The sequence below is a fragment of the Eurytemora carolleeae genome, unplaced genomic scaffold (genome assembly GCF_000591075.1).
Source record: "Eurytemora carolleeae unplaced genomic scaffold, Eaff_2.0 scaffold1547, whole genome shotgun sequence".
In the NCBI taxonomy this organism is placed as follows: domain Eukaryota; kingdom Metazoa; phylum Arthropoda; class Copepoda; order Calanoida; family Temoridae; genus Eurytemora; species Eurytemora carolleeae.
In genome coordinates, this window is record NW_019397455.1 from 51,886 (window position 1) to 68,189 (window position 16,304).

Here is a 16,304-nt window from a genome sequence, read left to right on the forward strand (position 1 = left end):
ATTAGACAGTCTTTAATAATTATAATCTTTTTTGACAAATATATTTTAAGAAGTAAAAGAAATCATTAAATATAAACAAATTTACATAAAACATATGTCAATGTCACTTTAACACATTTGCAATATATATAATGCATTGCACATGTAGTTATTGTTTGTATAATATGAAATCAGTTGTTGTGCTTTAAACTTGTTTACTGGTACTTAATTAAAGGTTTTTTAAAACTAATGTTTCCTCTTCTCGTAAAAATTTACTGAACTCGAAGTTTTGGTAAACCAGGTTTTTTCTGATTGATAAAATATTTTTTTGACACATCTTCAGAATCATTTGTACTTTGTATGATATAATTTGTTAACTTAAAGGAGAAGTTCGCTAATACAATGATTTAGAATAGGTGACAGTATTGATTTAGAATGGCAAAGCTCAAATTACTATTATTTCGGAAAAATTAGACCACGTAGGGTTGTTAATCGTTTTTGAAAACGATCGTTAAACGATTGTTTTTTTCGTTTTTATAAAAACGATTTGCGACCGTTTTTTAAACAATTGTTTTTAAAAACACAATAGCTTTTGAAAAACTATCATTTTTGAAAAAAAGAATTTATTGACAATCATGTTAATGATCGTTAACGAAGGGTCGTCGTTAACGATCGTTAACGAAGGGTTGTCAATAACGATCGTTAATGAAACGACGAAATTCATAAAAATCCGGTCGTTTTTGGAAAAACGATAGTTTTTGAAAAAATGACATGCAACTTTATTGAATGTCGTCTTACATGAAGTTAAACAGTTGTGGGGGAGCTAAAACTTCTTGATATTTTCTTAAAAACTACTCAATGATGAGTAAAGATGCCCTTCAGGTCGGTTTCCTCTCTTTGTTAAAGATCGTTAACAAAGGATCCTAATTAACGATCGTTAACGAAGGGTCGTGGTTAACGACCCTTCGTTAATGAGACGACGAGTTTTATAAAAACGATCGTTTTTAAAATCACGTACCTGAACTTGAAACAACAACTCATGCACAAGATCACTTACCTGAACTTGAAACAACAACTAATGCACGAGATCACTTACCTGAACTTGAAACAACAACTCATGCACGAGATCACTTACCTGAACTTGAAACAACAACTCATGCACGAGATCACTTACCTGAACTTGAAACAACAAATCACGCACAAGATCACTTACCTGAACTTGAAACAACAACTAATGCACGAGATCACTTACCTGAACTTAAAATAACAACTCATGCACGAGATCACTTACCTGAACTTGAAACAACAACTCATGCACAAGATCACTTACCTGAACTTGAAACATGAACTCATGCACGAGATCACTTACCTGAACTTGAAACAACAACTCATGCACGAGATCACTTACCTGAACTTGAAACAACAACTCATGCTCGAGATCATTTAAATTTATAATGGTTGTACCAAGGTGGTTGTTCGGGGGGGGGGGGATGGCTTAAACCGAACAAATCCATGTCTCACCTTTGCTTTCTTATTTTAGTTTAATTGTTTTATAATCGTTCTCAGTGAACATATATTTGTTTTAAAATAAACTTAAACAATAAAATATTTTACAAGATAGATTCAGTTTCATCTATAATTGTATTTAATTCAGTCTATTAAATGTATGCATAGTTAAACTTTATCAACGTGATACCTAAAGCAATAAATGCAAATCATGACAATGATAGTATTACTTCTCATGTTTGAGGTCTAATATTATAGAAAGGGGGATAATTTTATTTGTTGTGAATTTTTACTTGATTAGAAAATGTTTGTTTTATATTTGCCTGTTTTCTCATACAATTTAAAACACTATTTACAGAATAACTTTTTTGTAACCGTTTGTTGCTTTTTCTGCATTTGTTTGCGTACTCTAATTCAATGGAATTCCGTTCACAAAGCACAGTTTCTGCAAAAATTGTCTTGTAATAAAGCTCAATAAATTCATAATTTTCTCTCAACAATTGCTCTATTCCCTTGCTCCATGTGTTAAAAAGGCTACTTTTCTGTATATCAGACTAGTGGATTTATACTGTATGACGTAGGCTTGAATTGTATGGCAAACCTGAAAGGTTCGTCTGTATAGCGGAGGTTCATTGCTGCTGGGGGTTCCCTCTCTCTGTCAGTCTGTGAAAGAAAAGATGTGCGAAATATCTATACAATTATTTGTCCTACAATCATTTGTCCTACAATCATTTGTCGTACAAATTATTAGTCATTTGTCCTACAATTATTTGTCCTACACATCATTTGTCCTACAAATAATTTTTCTACACATCACATGTCATACAGAGAGTAGATAACATCATTTGTTATCCACTTCATTTGTCCTACACTTCAATTGTCCTACAATCATTTGTCCTACAAATCATTTGTCCTACACATCATTTGTCCTACAAATCATTTTCTACTCATCAATTGTCCTACAGAGAGAGAGAGAGAACCATCTTTTGTACTATAATTCACTTGCACTCTACATTAGTTGGCTTACATAAAGGGGTAACTTGTCCTACAATTGATAACATCATTTGTTCTATAGTAATGTACAAAAAGATGAATTTAATTTCTTTGTATATGTTAAATAATATCTCATCTTATTTTGTGTTGGTCGTGGTAAAGACAATTTACGGGCGATCGCTGCGGCTAGGATGGGCTAGGGGGCCGAGTGCTGCGGCATCTTGAATGTTAAAGAATATGTTGTCTCTCATATTACTTTGGGTTAGGTCTGTTTAAGACAATTTCTGGGCCGAGCGCTGCAGCTAGGATGGGCTAGGGGGACGAGTGCTGCGACCTCTTAAATGTTAAATAACATGTTGTCTCTCACCTTATTTTGGGTTAGGTTAGGTTAAGACAATTTATTGACCGAGTGCTGCGGCTTGGATGGGCTAGGGGGCCGAGCACTGCAGCCTCTTAAATGTTAAATAATATGTTGTATCATTCCTTATTTTGGGTTATAGGGTTGGTTAAGACAATTACTAGGCCGAGCAGCTCTGCGGCTAGGATGGGCTAGGGGGCCGAGTGCTGAAGCCTCTTAAATGTTAAATAACATGCTGTATCTTATCTCACCTTATTTTGGGTTAGAGCTGTTTAAGACAATTACTTGGCCGAGCTCTGCGGCTAGGATGGGTTATGGGGGCCGAGCGCTGCGGCATCTTAAAATTTAAAAATTTGCCTGTTTGTTACACATTTTGTCGATCGTTTATCTTTAATACATATATTCACTTGATGTGTAGGACAAATGATGTTTCCCTCTATCGGTAGGACAAATGATTTGTAGCACAAGTGATGTGTATGATAGGACAAATGAATTTAGGACAAATGATTGTAGGACAAATAACATAGTACCGATTCAAAACATTCTTAATAGTTCATAATTAAACAATTCAGGCAGATCTTAACCCTATCCCTGCTGGGGTACCTGAAAACCAGGATATGCTGGGGGGGGGGTCAATTTGAACCCCCCCCCCCCTAAATCCCATGTTTTATGTCCAAATATGACAAATAATACATCATTAGAAAGCTCTTGTGCTCTACTTTTGAATCTGCAAAAAAAATTGCAAATTTGCAAAAATTTAATTTTTTATCGCAAAATCCATTTATATAGTGAAAATGTTTGCAAAAAAAATTTGTCCAAAAAATGAAAAATTTTACATTTTTTAAAAGCCCTTGACCATGCCATTTCAAATATGCAAAAAATTTTGCAAAATTTTAAATAACCTGATTTTTAATCAAGAAAACTAAAAATGTGCAAATTTCCTTTGACAGGTTGTTTGCAAAAAATCTGCCATTTTTTTCCTAAAACTTGTACAATTCGTTTCCTTATGTCATAGGCTTTCCAAAAAGCTAAATTTTATCAAAATCTGACAAGTGAAAGTGGGTCAAAACAAAGATTTAGTTTGTTACAGGCAAAAGCAGTCATTCAGGCAGTGTGCCTGAGACTCAGGCAGTTAGTATTAAAGCCCGGTTTTAGGCCTAAAGGGAGGGCTTTGGGTATTAAGAAAAGTCAGAAAATTTCAACAGCCTCAGACCAATACTTTTTGAGTTATGTAAAAAAACTACAGGGGGGGGGGTCAAATTGACCCCCCCTCCCCAGCAGGAATAGGGTTAACTTGATTTTGAAGAAATTCTGATTCACTCCAAATGAAATGCAGCCTCGTCGTCAGAAAGTAAATCCTTGGATTTTATAATTTTTCTATAAATTCTTTACATTTTCATGATATGAAGATAAATTTATAAAACTTTCTTTATTGAACCCTGAACGCTGTTATTTACAAACATTACTAATTGGATAAAAACAAAATATATTCATTTTGCCAGTATTTAAATTACTTTTTTCAGTGAACAATGCTGATTCTATTACTGCATTTCACCCTGATATATTCAGTTCCAGTACCAAAAGACAAGTATCAAAATTAATAAAAATAAAATATATTAAAATCTGGTGGTTGAGGGGTTGGGAAGGCAACCTGCTTAAAAACAGAAAAAAATTAGGGCCTCTTGTTTAAATGAACAAACAAGTTCAAATGAATGTTAGTTCAATCGATCATTAGTTCTTTAGATATGACAGCATACTATAAACTTGATTGAAATTAACCTTCAACTGTAATGAACAAAACCGCATTTACCCCTCATAAATAACTATATGAATTAGTAAAACTTATGGTTAATGAGAACACATATTAAAATGTCTGCCATATAACAGATATTGAGCTGGTTGACTGCCTGCAGTCGTAGATCTTGTGCAGAACTGCATCCTCCATGCCCCGGCGCATGGTAGATTCCCCTGTATCTCAGTCATTCAATTCAACCCTAACAATCATTGCATCATGTTTGGCTTTCACTCTAACGGAACTTTCAGTAAGCATCCCAGGCTATTTTTAGATTCTACATACAACACAACATGTTCCCCTAGTTCATAATTATTAAACAGGGGTGTTTATTTCAACAATCCTTATTTACACATCTTTGACAATAATCATTTATTCGTAGATGCCATAATACGGTTCCAAAGCTCATTGATTTAGCATCATGCTGCCAATCCACTTTTTTGGCGTTATTAGACAGTCTGAAGATTTAACTGGGTTGCCTCTTGTGGGTTCCTTAGCTAGTCCCTCTGACATAGGTGGTCACTGTAAAATAAGTCGGGAGGATAAACTGTCGCAGGGATATTACCTGTCACAGGGGGGATGAGCTTATGCACCATTAAATGACATTCCATTATCTTTGAAAGGCCTTTCATACTGATATTAATCAGTCAAAAATTTGTAGTTATTAACAGAAAATCATCTGGTGATTCCTATCACAAACGTTTAATTTTAAAAAACCCTTTTTATGAACATGGATTTTAATTATAATTTTCTTTTATTTATGCAAGTTAATCTAAAATATTATAAATAACTATTGTAAATTAATTCTATTGTATTATCATTCTAATATCATATTGATTTTAGCAAATATTACATGGCACTGAAGAAGGGTGGCTACGTTGTTCAATTTGAGGAAGATTCAAAAACTAATCCATTGCTGCCAAGAAATGGTAACTATGAAGCTGAAACAACTCAACCAGTACATGAAAACCTAGCTCCTCCTGCTAAAACTGAACATGGAAAATCACATAGGTCGTATGCAAAACATGGTTCTAATAAAGAACCAAGAACACTTCCCTCCCTGCAATATAATAGTCCTGCCACAAAAAGCGCAGAAACTACTACAGCTTCAATAACAACTAGTACTGAGGAATCAACAGAAAGCACGGATAAACTTGATGATGTAACTACACAATCTCCTTCTGATGTAATAACAACTCTCTCAAGCAATGATAATTTAACTACGCCTGAATCTCTTGAAAGAGAAAGTCTTAACGATACAAAAACTTCCACTCAAACTACTCTTGATGAAGAAACAACAACCCATCATGAAACTAAAACTGCTACATCGCTTGATGATGAAACTAAAACACAGTTATCATCTGCAGATGAATCTACAACACAAACTTCACTTGTAGAGAAAACTTCACCAGAGTCTTCTCTTGCAGATGAAACTACAACAACAGCTTCACTTGAGGAAGAAAAAACAAATCAAACATCTTATGAGGATAAAACTACAACCAAAGCTTCTCAGGAAGAAACAACATCACAAACATCTGTTGATAAAGAACCAGGCACCCAATCTTCTGACAAATATGAAACTACGGCAAAAACTTCTCTTGAAAAAGAAAATGCCACCAAGTCAACTACAGATGAAGAAGGTGACCAAAAAGCCAAAGTAGAGTACTCAATGGTAGGATCAAGTAATCTTATTTTAAATATTGAAATTATAATTTACATTCTGTTTAGAGCTCACTTACTGTTGATTACAAACATGATTGTGTTGGAGTAAAATGTGACTGTGATAGCACTGGAAAGAATCAAGATGTGAGTAAAAAAAATTCAACCAAAAGGATAATTTCTAACAACCCTTGTCATATCTATTTTAGGACGAATTTATTAATCCTTAACAAAATTGTCAATCGAGATTAATTAGATCAGATTTCATTCTTTCCTGTTTTCAAAAGAAATTTTCTTTTGTTGCAAAGCAAATGAATCACAGAAAACTATCAAATATTAGAAATATTTTAGCAAGTCAATGGCTAGTGTTCTGCCTTTGATAATTGTTGATAAAAAACCTCTGTTTAAAAGTTAGTCTTTCACATTATCTCCATAATTCATTTCATTTGCACTTTGTTTTGCTTATAATTGTCAGTAAGCGATAGCTCAACCTTTTATTGCAGGAGATCCTACGTCAGATATTTTATAACTCCAGTGTTGAAGCCCTATCAATTTTTCGACTTTGCTGGTTTTGTCGATCAGACTTCCATATAATTTTTAATATACATATGTACGCTGTTGAAACTATGTTAGAGCTCTGTCATTTGATGTTAGAGGGTGGTGCACTGTGATCTTGCCAGGCTACATGTGTTGGGTCGACTCTAGACTATACAGTCAAGACTTGACAGTACGAGTGAAAACATACACAGTACATGGTTCAAACCGGTTCAGAGCTGAAAACTTTTGAATGGGATATCCTTAATCCTGATCGGATAATTAATCTGGAGATTAAAAATGAGAGGAGAACAAGCAATATTTAATCTCGAGATTAAGAAAAAGAGTGGATTAAGCATTAATCCCGATATCCACTGTTCAAAAGTTTCCAGCTCAGATCATGTAACTTTTAGAGTGAGTGGGCACAGAGTGACAGTACTTTAATTCATATTTGACACTTATTTATTTGTTTGTATTTTAGGTTGGTGCTTGTTGTAACTGTACAGAGACAGGTATATTAAGATTTAGTGAGAAGAAAAAAAAGATGAATTATAGACAGAATGCCACAAACACAATAGTTGAAAACAGGATTTTAAAGTTACGTCTACAACTAAGCTAAGCTGACTTAAAATGGCAACCAGGAAATCATTTAGAAAAGCTTTGGACAATCTCAGCAATTTGGTAAAAAAAGATTTGAATATTCAATACTTCATTGAGCACTTAAATACCATAAAACATTGTAAAACAAACATTTGGAAACTGTGACTATATTATAGGTGTGACATATTGACAAAAAAAAACTCTGCGAAACTATTATCCTATATTAATTCCACCTGCAGTGATAACCAGAAAACTCTGAAATATGAAGACCTTTATAGCAATACTTAAGTGTATTTTATATTGTTACGAAGCAAATTGACTCTACAGACACTAATTAAATCACTTGTTAAGTAAATTGGTCTTTTTACACTGCAATAATGCTGTGTCCCAGGCTCATTAAACTATTTAAATTCAAAATTTAGTCTTGGTTTTATCAAAATATGGAACAGTTTTTCCCTCAGGGAAAATATAAGGAAAAACCGACCAAAAACCATTTTTTTGTTCATCTATATATAAATTTGGCTTGTCTGGGTGTCTGTTTGTTTGTTTGTATCCAATAAACGTAAAAACGGCTGAACCGATCGGGCCCAAATTTTTTGGGGTACATCACGTGACCACAGGGAAGGTTTATGAATGATAGAAATTTTAAAAAATGTGTTTTAAAGGTTTTTAATTTTGTAAAATAATTTAAATTCTTGAAAATCCGCGTTTTTTTAAAATCCGCAAAAAAATTTTCTTCTTTGTTTTAAAATGTAAACAAAAAGAACATGTTCACAATTTAAAGAGAAGATGGGCGCGAAGCGCCCTAAAAGCCTAGTATTACAAAATACCATATATCTGGTTTATTTTGGGGGTATTAAAATATAAAACATCTTGATCCATGTGTATTGTTTATGACTAGGAACCAAATTTTCAAATTGAAAAATGCTCCAGCTGTATTCAAAACATAAATTCTAGATTACAATCTAAATACAAATTTCCCTTGCTTAAACTGAATTGTTTTTGATTAGAAATGTGTATTCAAAATTGTTCAAATTTATTCATTTGCTCAAAGAACATTATCTTTCAGGGAATACCTCAAAAACCCCGAGCAGTGATGGAGAAAGTAAGACTAAAGATTCCGAAAATAATACTGACAAAATTGAGAACGACGAAGGAAATAAAACTAAAGATTCTGAAAGTGAAACTGAAGAAAATGAGAACGAAGAAGAAAGTTTGACTGAGGATTCTGAAAAATCAAATTCAAAAAGTGAAGCAGTCAAAAATGAGGATGTTGAAGAAAATAAGACAAAAGATTCTGAAAGTGAAACCAAAGAAAATGGAGATGAGGAAAAAGGTTCGACTGAAGATTATGAAAGTAAAACTGAAGAAAATGATAACGGGGAAGAAAATGAGAAGACAGATTCTGAAAATTCAAATACTGAAAGTGAAACGGAGGAAGGTTCAACTGAAGATTCTAAGAAATCAAATTCAAAAAATAGTTCTGACAAAAATAAGGATGATGAAGAAATTAAGAAAGAACATAATTCAGAAGATTATATTGACAATGGTGAAGACAAAAAAGATGATACTGAAAATGTTGAATCTAAGAAATCAGATAAAAAAGATGAAAAGAAAAACAAAGATAAAGATAAAACTGTAGATACTAAATCTAAGAAATCAGATAAGAAAGATAAAAAGAAAAACGAAGACAAAGACAAAACTGATTCAGAAAAGAATGGAAATGAGGATTCAAAATCAGATAAAACGAAAGATGGTGATGATAAGGATAATAATGATGATGAAAAAATTGCCACTCTGAAGGATATTGCAAATACAGTAAAAGAATTAGTGAAAATTGCTGCTGATGCAATGTAAATTATAGATTACTAATTATACAGCAGTATATGGTAAAACTAATTTATGCCTTACTTCTTAATTAGAATTATTTATAATGAATATGAATAATTCAAATAAAATAAAATCAATTATCTATGCAAAACAATCGTGTACATAAATCTGATAGAAAAGCGGAAAAATATACATCTATATATGTGAGTGAGTATACATGTAGAGGCCGGGTGGGTAGTTACAGTCACAGTAAACTGGAGGTCCTCTTCAAAAGTCCAATGAGTCTTAACTTTCAGGTTTGATATGTATTTTAAAAATATAAGTATATAAGCCTCTTTTGCTATTTTTGACAGACGTTTAATTTAGTAAAGTGATACCTTCTGAGAAAGCTGTAATCCGCTATTTTTGTCTGCTATGTTCGCAATTTTTTGTTTATGTTTTGACTACAGTCTTCACTGTTAATCTTGAAGAGACATTATCGACACATCTTTACAACCATTCCTTTATCATAAAATAAACTCTAGCAGACATAATATTATAAAGGCTTTCGAAATCAGGTATTGCCATGCTAATTCTTAACAAAGACGATCTAGAATGCCACCCCTGCAGACCCATCTGTTTTTGAATTTATATAAAAAATACCAATTAATTAAATTTGTAATGGTTTACATTTATGTGGTTATGTTCCCCAAATAACTCACTTATTCGCTAAATTGTTTATTAAATGTTTCTGCAGAGTTTGCCCTATTTTGCTCAAAATCCTCCACATAAATATAAAAATAATGGCCTTTAAGGCTAAAACTAGAAATATTGATTTTGATCGTTACCTTGCATTCAAAAATCAAAAATAAATATTTTCTGGCAAAATGTGAATTAACCAATATTTGGTAAAGTAACGACATACAATGATCAGATGCTTTTTACATTTCGATTTATTCTAAAATTTGAGTTTTAAAGAACTTTATAGTTTTGCATGCTGTATCTGACCATAGAGAAGCTGAAATGTGCCTTTTGGCTTTTGCGCATAAAAGTCTAAGCACACATACAGCTACATAAGTAATATAACCTACAAATCAAGCCAATCTTTATATTTTTGGATTTTCCTTCTTGTAACTTGTAAGATTTATTTATCAGTACGAATTTACTGATAATTGGGCAAGTAACAAAAAACAATTATCGGACATTTTTGCACAATTTGATAAATAAAGACAAAACTAATATTTGAATTTTAAAAATATTTGAAGTTAAAAAAAAGTTTTCTCATTTTTATATTCTACGATTAAGGTCAAATGATTTGAAACCGAAAATTTCAACATATTTGTTTACAAATTATACCTGAAGTTACAAACAAAATTGTTACTAATTGATTCAGCTTGTATGCTCAGTGTTTGTTTTTTGCTTCTACATCAGAGAGAGATTATGTGGATTTTAGTTCTCTGTTTAACTATTGTTTCATCTTCACCATCATCCAGACAGTAAAAATAATTTTTTTGTGTTTTTTTTTCGAACAAAATTTTCAAATCCTGTCGAAACCATTTATTATACTTCATTGAAAGAGTTACATGCTCGATTCACATTAGTACCCTTTAAACCTTCATTGCAGAGTTAAAAGGAGAAAGACATGTTATATTAGACGAGATGTAATAAATCTTATGTCAATTTGATGTTGGTTTAAGGCAAATAGTTTTATTAGTACCAATTGCTGTTTTGATGCTCCCAATTTGAGAATAACAGTCGTCTTTATATTCTATGTTTTATGTCTCCGACTAAATCCTGACAATAGATCAATTCTGTCCGTGTCCTTCCTTGTCTCTAATGCATAATTAAGTTAGAGATGAAAAAAATATATCTATATTATATAATACTATTTTAAAGGAAACCTTAGTACATCTTGAATGTAACTCTTTAAATGACGTCGATCTGTCTCTTTATAACGATTATTGTTTCTTCATTAAGGCTTTCGTGTAATCAATCATGTGTTTGAAAAATGTATTATTTACTTTATATTTTTACAAAATTATAAGTTTTCTAGTAAACGAAATTCCTTTGTAAATCAATCTCATGTAATTATCATTACGTGAATTAAAATGATTATTAATTCTAAAACTTTTTAAGTAAATTGATTGAAACTGAAAATGGTCATTTTCTGATAAAACTGAAGGATAAGACAACACCGTTAACTAAACTTACCTCAGCAACGGGAACAAAATCGACAGAGGTGATAAATACAAATATATTGGTTTAAACTTCTTTTTATGTTTATTTTTGAGAGTAGTTTAGTGGAATTGTGGGTAGCGATTATGGAATTGCTTGTGAATCCATGAAGTGTGATTGCAGTGGCTCGAGAAGGAAACGAGATGTAAGAACAATTTTTAAATTTCGTTTTTCATTTACTCAGCATATTTTCATACTGACATCTAATAACCCCTCCCTCCCTTAAAAAAGGATTTGATTCGAAAAGAAATAATTGATATTAAAGCTTTTCTTATTTTAAGGTATCAGCATGCTGTAACTGCGATAACTATGGTAATTCCTGGATATATTCTTATATTTGTTCAATTATATTCAAAAAGTCTATTTTTTAGAGTTAAGACACAGTAAAAGAACTGAACACTTGCCTCAAACTTTAATTTTCTAATCTTTAGATATTTGCAAACTGGTATCATTTTCATATAAAAATTTAATCTAAAAATTTGGGGATAAGGAAATAAGAGATTGAGACAAATGTTCAGTTCCTTAGCAATGTAAAAAAAAAAACCTAAGAAGATGATTAAAAAGTTTTTATTCAAAACAAGTTTACTTCTAAACAAGTGCGGTGCGCACGATAAGTCAAATGTAGGGTTTTAAGATAAATTTAACTGTACAAAAAATCTAACCTTTCAGGGTTCTTCCGGGTACCTAAGGTAAAATATTTACGAAGAGAACGAAATATTTGGTGTACATACTAAAAAGATAATTGAGTATCTTAGTTTTGCCCCTTTAAAAGTTCTAATCTAATAATTCCGTATTCCCTTTCTTTAACAATTGCTCTTAAAAATACCATTTAAAGGTCATAAACTGAACAATTAAAACATAAGGTCCAAATATTTCGTTCTCTTAACATGAATCTGTTACTTAAGGTACCTGGGAGAACACTGAAAGGTTAGATTTTTTTTGTACAATTAAATTTATCTTAAAAACCTACATTTGACTAGTGTGTGGTGCGTGTTCAAAAATGATTTTTTTTACTTTTTTTCCGATATTTGTCATTGTCTTCTTTGAGTGGTTACTTTAACATTATACACATATTTAAGAAGAACTCCTATTTAGGTTTCAAAAATCAATAATAATATTTTTTTTTATAAATATTTAGAAGAGGAAGATGAGGATGAGGTTGAGGATGGAAAAGACCTTGTAGTAAGTTAACATTTGCTGGGTGTGTGTGTAAAAATACTTCTAGTTGATGCCGGCAAAGCCTCAATTTTAAAAAGATTTTCGTTTTTTCATCGAGAAACACTTTTTAGTAAAGTTTTTAGGTCAAATTAAAGCCTTTTATTCATTGAAGCTAATTATATGTATGTTACCTAATTCCTTGGAAATATAACCGATTTTGGTGTCATGGACATTTAAAATATGTGCCTGATTAAAGGGGCTGCAAGCGCAATTAGAAGCGACCCTCCATGCAAATATGGCAATGTCTGATTCACAACAATACTCTTCAAAGTTTTGTTTAATAAAGTTTGAATTATATAACAATTTTCATAATATTAAAAACTGATTATTTTCAATTGTGGTTTCTTTGCAAAAGTGATTTGCGCATTGTACCTCAGGAAAACATAAAGGAACACTTTTAAACAGAAACAGACGACCATAGCTTCTTCACTTTGGACCAGATAAAGACGACCATACCTTCTACATTATGGACCAGATAAAGACGACCATAGTTTCTACATTATGGACCAGATAAAGACGACAATAGCTTCTACATTATGGACCATATAAAGACGACCATATCTTCTACATTTTGAACCAGATAAAGACGACCATATCTTCTACATTATGGACCAGATAAAGACGACAATAGCTTCTACATTATGGACCATATAAAGACGACCATATCTTCTACATTTTGAACCAGATAAAGACGACCATATCTTCTACATTATGGACTAGATAAAGACGACCATATTTTCTACATTATGGATCAGATAAAGACGACCATATATTCTACATTATTGACCTGATAAAGACGACCATATCTACATTTTGGACTAGATAAAGACCACCATACCTTCTACATTATGGACCAGATAAAGACGACAATATATTCTACATTATTGACCAGATAAAGACGACCATAGCTTCTACATTATGGACCAGATAAATACGACCATTTCTTCTAATTGATAATTTCCTAGAGCAATAAAATAACACCAGGTTCTGATGAAGATGATGAAGAAGATGTTGAATACGAAGTGGAATACGTTGTGGAAGGAATAGATGATAGTGTGGATGAAAATGAAGAAGCTGAAGATGTTGAAGAAAATGATGATGATGAAGAAGATGAATATGATGATGATGATGACGATGAAGGTATACGCAAATAATTTTTATGTTAAAATTGTGTTTAAAATTTGTCCAAATCATCTGCGATTTTTCTTCCAGTATAAAAATTGACCCATATTTTTAAAATATTTTTGGGTTACATATCAGTACAGTATTATAAGGTATCTAATCTCAATTATTGAATTTATGAACCTAAAACGACATCTATTTACTGTTAGAAAAAGACATCAAAATCGAATTACCGAAACTATTTCATATTTATTAACATGTTGATCAAAATTATGACCAGAATTTTAGGGTCATCCCGCACAATTATGCATATCTAACATCCTCATCATAATTTAAGAAGAAGGTAAATAACTTAAATAAAAATATATTTATATTGACTATCTATATTTCTAGTGATAACTTTAGCTTTAAAGGGACTGTTCGCGTAATTTCATGTGCCTCTACAAGCAAAGATGACAATGTTCGATTCAAAATGGTGACTGAAAACTTATCTAGTCAAATGTGGGAGATGTTGTCGTTTTTCTAGGTTCATAAGTATCTAATTCAGATAATACGATATGTCTTGTTGCCATAGCAATGCGCAAGTCACTTTTGTAGAAAAACCACAATTAAAAATAATCTGTTTTCAAAATGATATACATTGATATCTATTCATACTTTATCAAATAAATGCTGTTAAGGGTACGGTAGTGAATAGGGCACTTACATCTTTGCATGGAGGTTCACTTAAAATTACGCTCACAGTCCCTTTAGAAAATGCTTGAACTACTCGTATTTTTTCTTCATTGACAATAAAACGAATCACTAAGAATATCTGATTTTATTTTTAAAAATATTTTAAATTCAAAATTGTTAAAGACCCAATTTTAATTTTTTAATAAACCACCAATTTGTGTTAATTTAATTCCTAAAAATAATATTGGATAAAAGATATAACAAACCGTCAGGCTACAGGCAAAATAATTAGATATCATACAACTACTGTGTTAATCATGGGTCGGTAATTTGGGTGAATAAAATGGTTAAAGCTATATTCAAATAATAAACTTCATTATCTAGAATGGTCGAATTGCGCACTTTTCTATTTATTTTAATTTAAAACCAAACATACTTTTTTCAGGATAAATGCTGGATACGGAATCGAACCCAAGAAAAAATACTGTTTTGAGATGAGAAATAAATTCTTTTTAATTTTAACTCATATTATTTCTGTAACTGAGAGTTTCAATTGCAAAATATGTGATTTGAATATCAAGAGTTCATCTCAGGTATTTTAGTCTTTAATTGATCATGCTTTGTCAGAACATTTGTTTTGTGAAGCATTTTTCCTTTTCGATATCCCGCAGGAATTACTTGATTTGAGTGATCACGCATTTATCCTCAATTTTAAATGTATCCGCAATGAATATCGAGACCAATCGTTTAAGATTGACGATACTTCACTCAAAACTTCCGATATTTTTCTACAAAATGTCAACTTTAACAAAATAATAACGTGAGAGAATAATTTTTTGAGACAGTTACACTTAAAGGCATGCTGCGTTTGGGAACTTATCTAGATTTTCAGACATTTACTCAAATTCTAATCAATGTCAATTTTCAAGCATTATATTCACTAACTTACGTAACAAAATAAAAAAAGACATTAAGAAAATATAATATTATTTTATTATCCTAATTATTTAAGGTTTTCACATTTTTGTTTACAAATATATTTTCCCTAATTACAGAGATTAATAGTTTAGTGTTTTGTATATTTTTCCGGTGTAGCATTATGCTAATACTAGTTCTATGTTTAAGTTTAGCATATTCATCACCAATATCAGAAAAGTAATGTATAATCTTTTATAAATAAGGGACTGTTGACTTAACTTGCTAAACACATTTATCTGAGCATTACTGGAGAAGATATCGTCGTGGTTTATCCTGAAAAGTGTTGAATTCTCACAATTTCCTTTTTTTCCTTTCTGCACGAATCCGCCAATTACTTTCATAGAGAAAACAACAAGATTAAATTAGAAATGCTCTGATAGAGAAACAATAATATCTTTCTAATGTTTGCTCAGAGACGTATAGGTTAGAATAATAGCATTGTGAATCGGGTATGTCCCTGGAAATAAATTACCAAAGACAATTATTTGTTAATATTTAGACATAACTCGATTTTGAAAGAGAAAAACATGAATATTTCATTTGTTGTTGATCAGACTAAGCTGTGAAGGGTACCGTTTAAAATCGGACATTCCCTTCTTTATATGGAGAGTCATTTGAATTTATATCTACAGTCTCTTTAATGAGCATTGAATCGTCACTTTTGGATTACATTCCCCTTTCAATTTTATACTTTCTTGGTTAGAAATGTATCATATTTAAGGTTCTATACGCTTTACTTGAAGGTTTTTCATTGAAAGGTCATATCTAAGCTATATAAGTTTGTAACAAATTCAAGAAAACACGAAGACGATTACTACTGTGTAGCGAAGTTGACCGCGCAAGATT

General features: G+C 31.6%; 2 protein-coding genes across 2 annotated transcripts; both read left to right on the top strand.

Annotated features, from left to right (window-relative positions):
- The first annotated feature begins 4,326 nt into the window (after window positions 1-4,326).
- Window positions 4,327-9,405, top strand: LOC111714387 (spore wall protein 2). The gene is made up of 5 exons (XM_023489485.1): window positions 4,327-4,424; window positions 5,472-6,300; window positions 6,357-6,434; window positions 7,303-7,333; window positions 8,491-9,405. Exons 1-5 carry the CDS (start codon window positions 4,366-4,368, stop codon window positions 9,276-9,278), a joined length of 1,785 nt encoding a protein of 594 aa, XP_023345253.1. The 5' UTR covers window positions 4,327-4,365; the 3' UTR covers window positions 9,279-9,405.
- Window positions 9,406-10,621: 1,216 nt separating this feature from the next.
- LOC111714388 (nuclear polyadenylated RNA-binding protein 3-like) lies at window positions 10,622-15,002 on the top strand. Its single transcript, XM_023489486.1, has 8 exons — window positions 10,622-10,726; window positions 11,367-11,469; window positions 11,527-11,610; window positions 11,747-11,777; window positions 12,604-12,647; window positions 13,649-13,823; window positions 14,094-14,148; window positions 14,926-15,002. Exons 1-7 carry the CDS (start codon window positions 10,629-10,631, stop codon window positions 14,120-14,122), a joined length of 564 nt encoding a protein of 187 aa, XP_023345254.1. The 5' UTR covers window positions 10,622-10,628; the 3' UTR covers window positions 14,123-14,148; window positions 14,926-15,002.
- The last annotated feature ends 1,302 nt before the right edge of the window (window positions 15,003-16,304 follow it).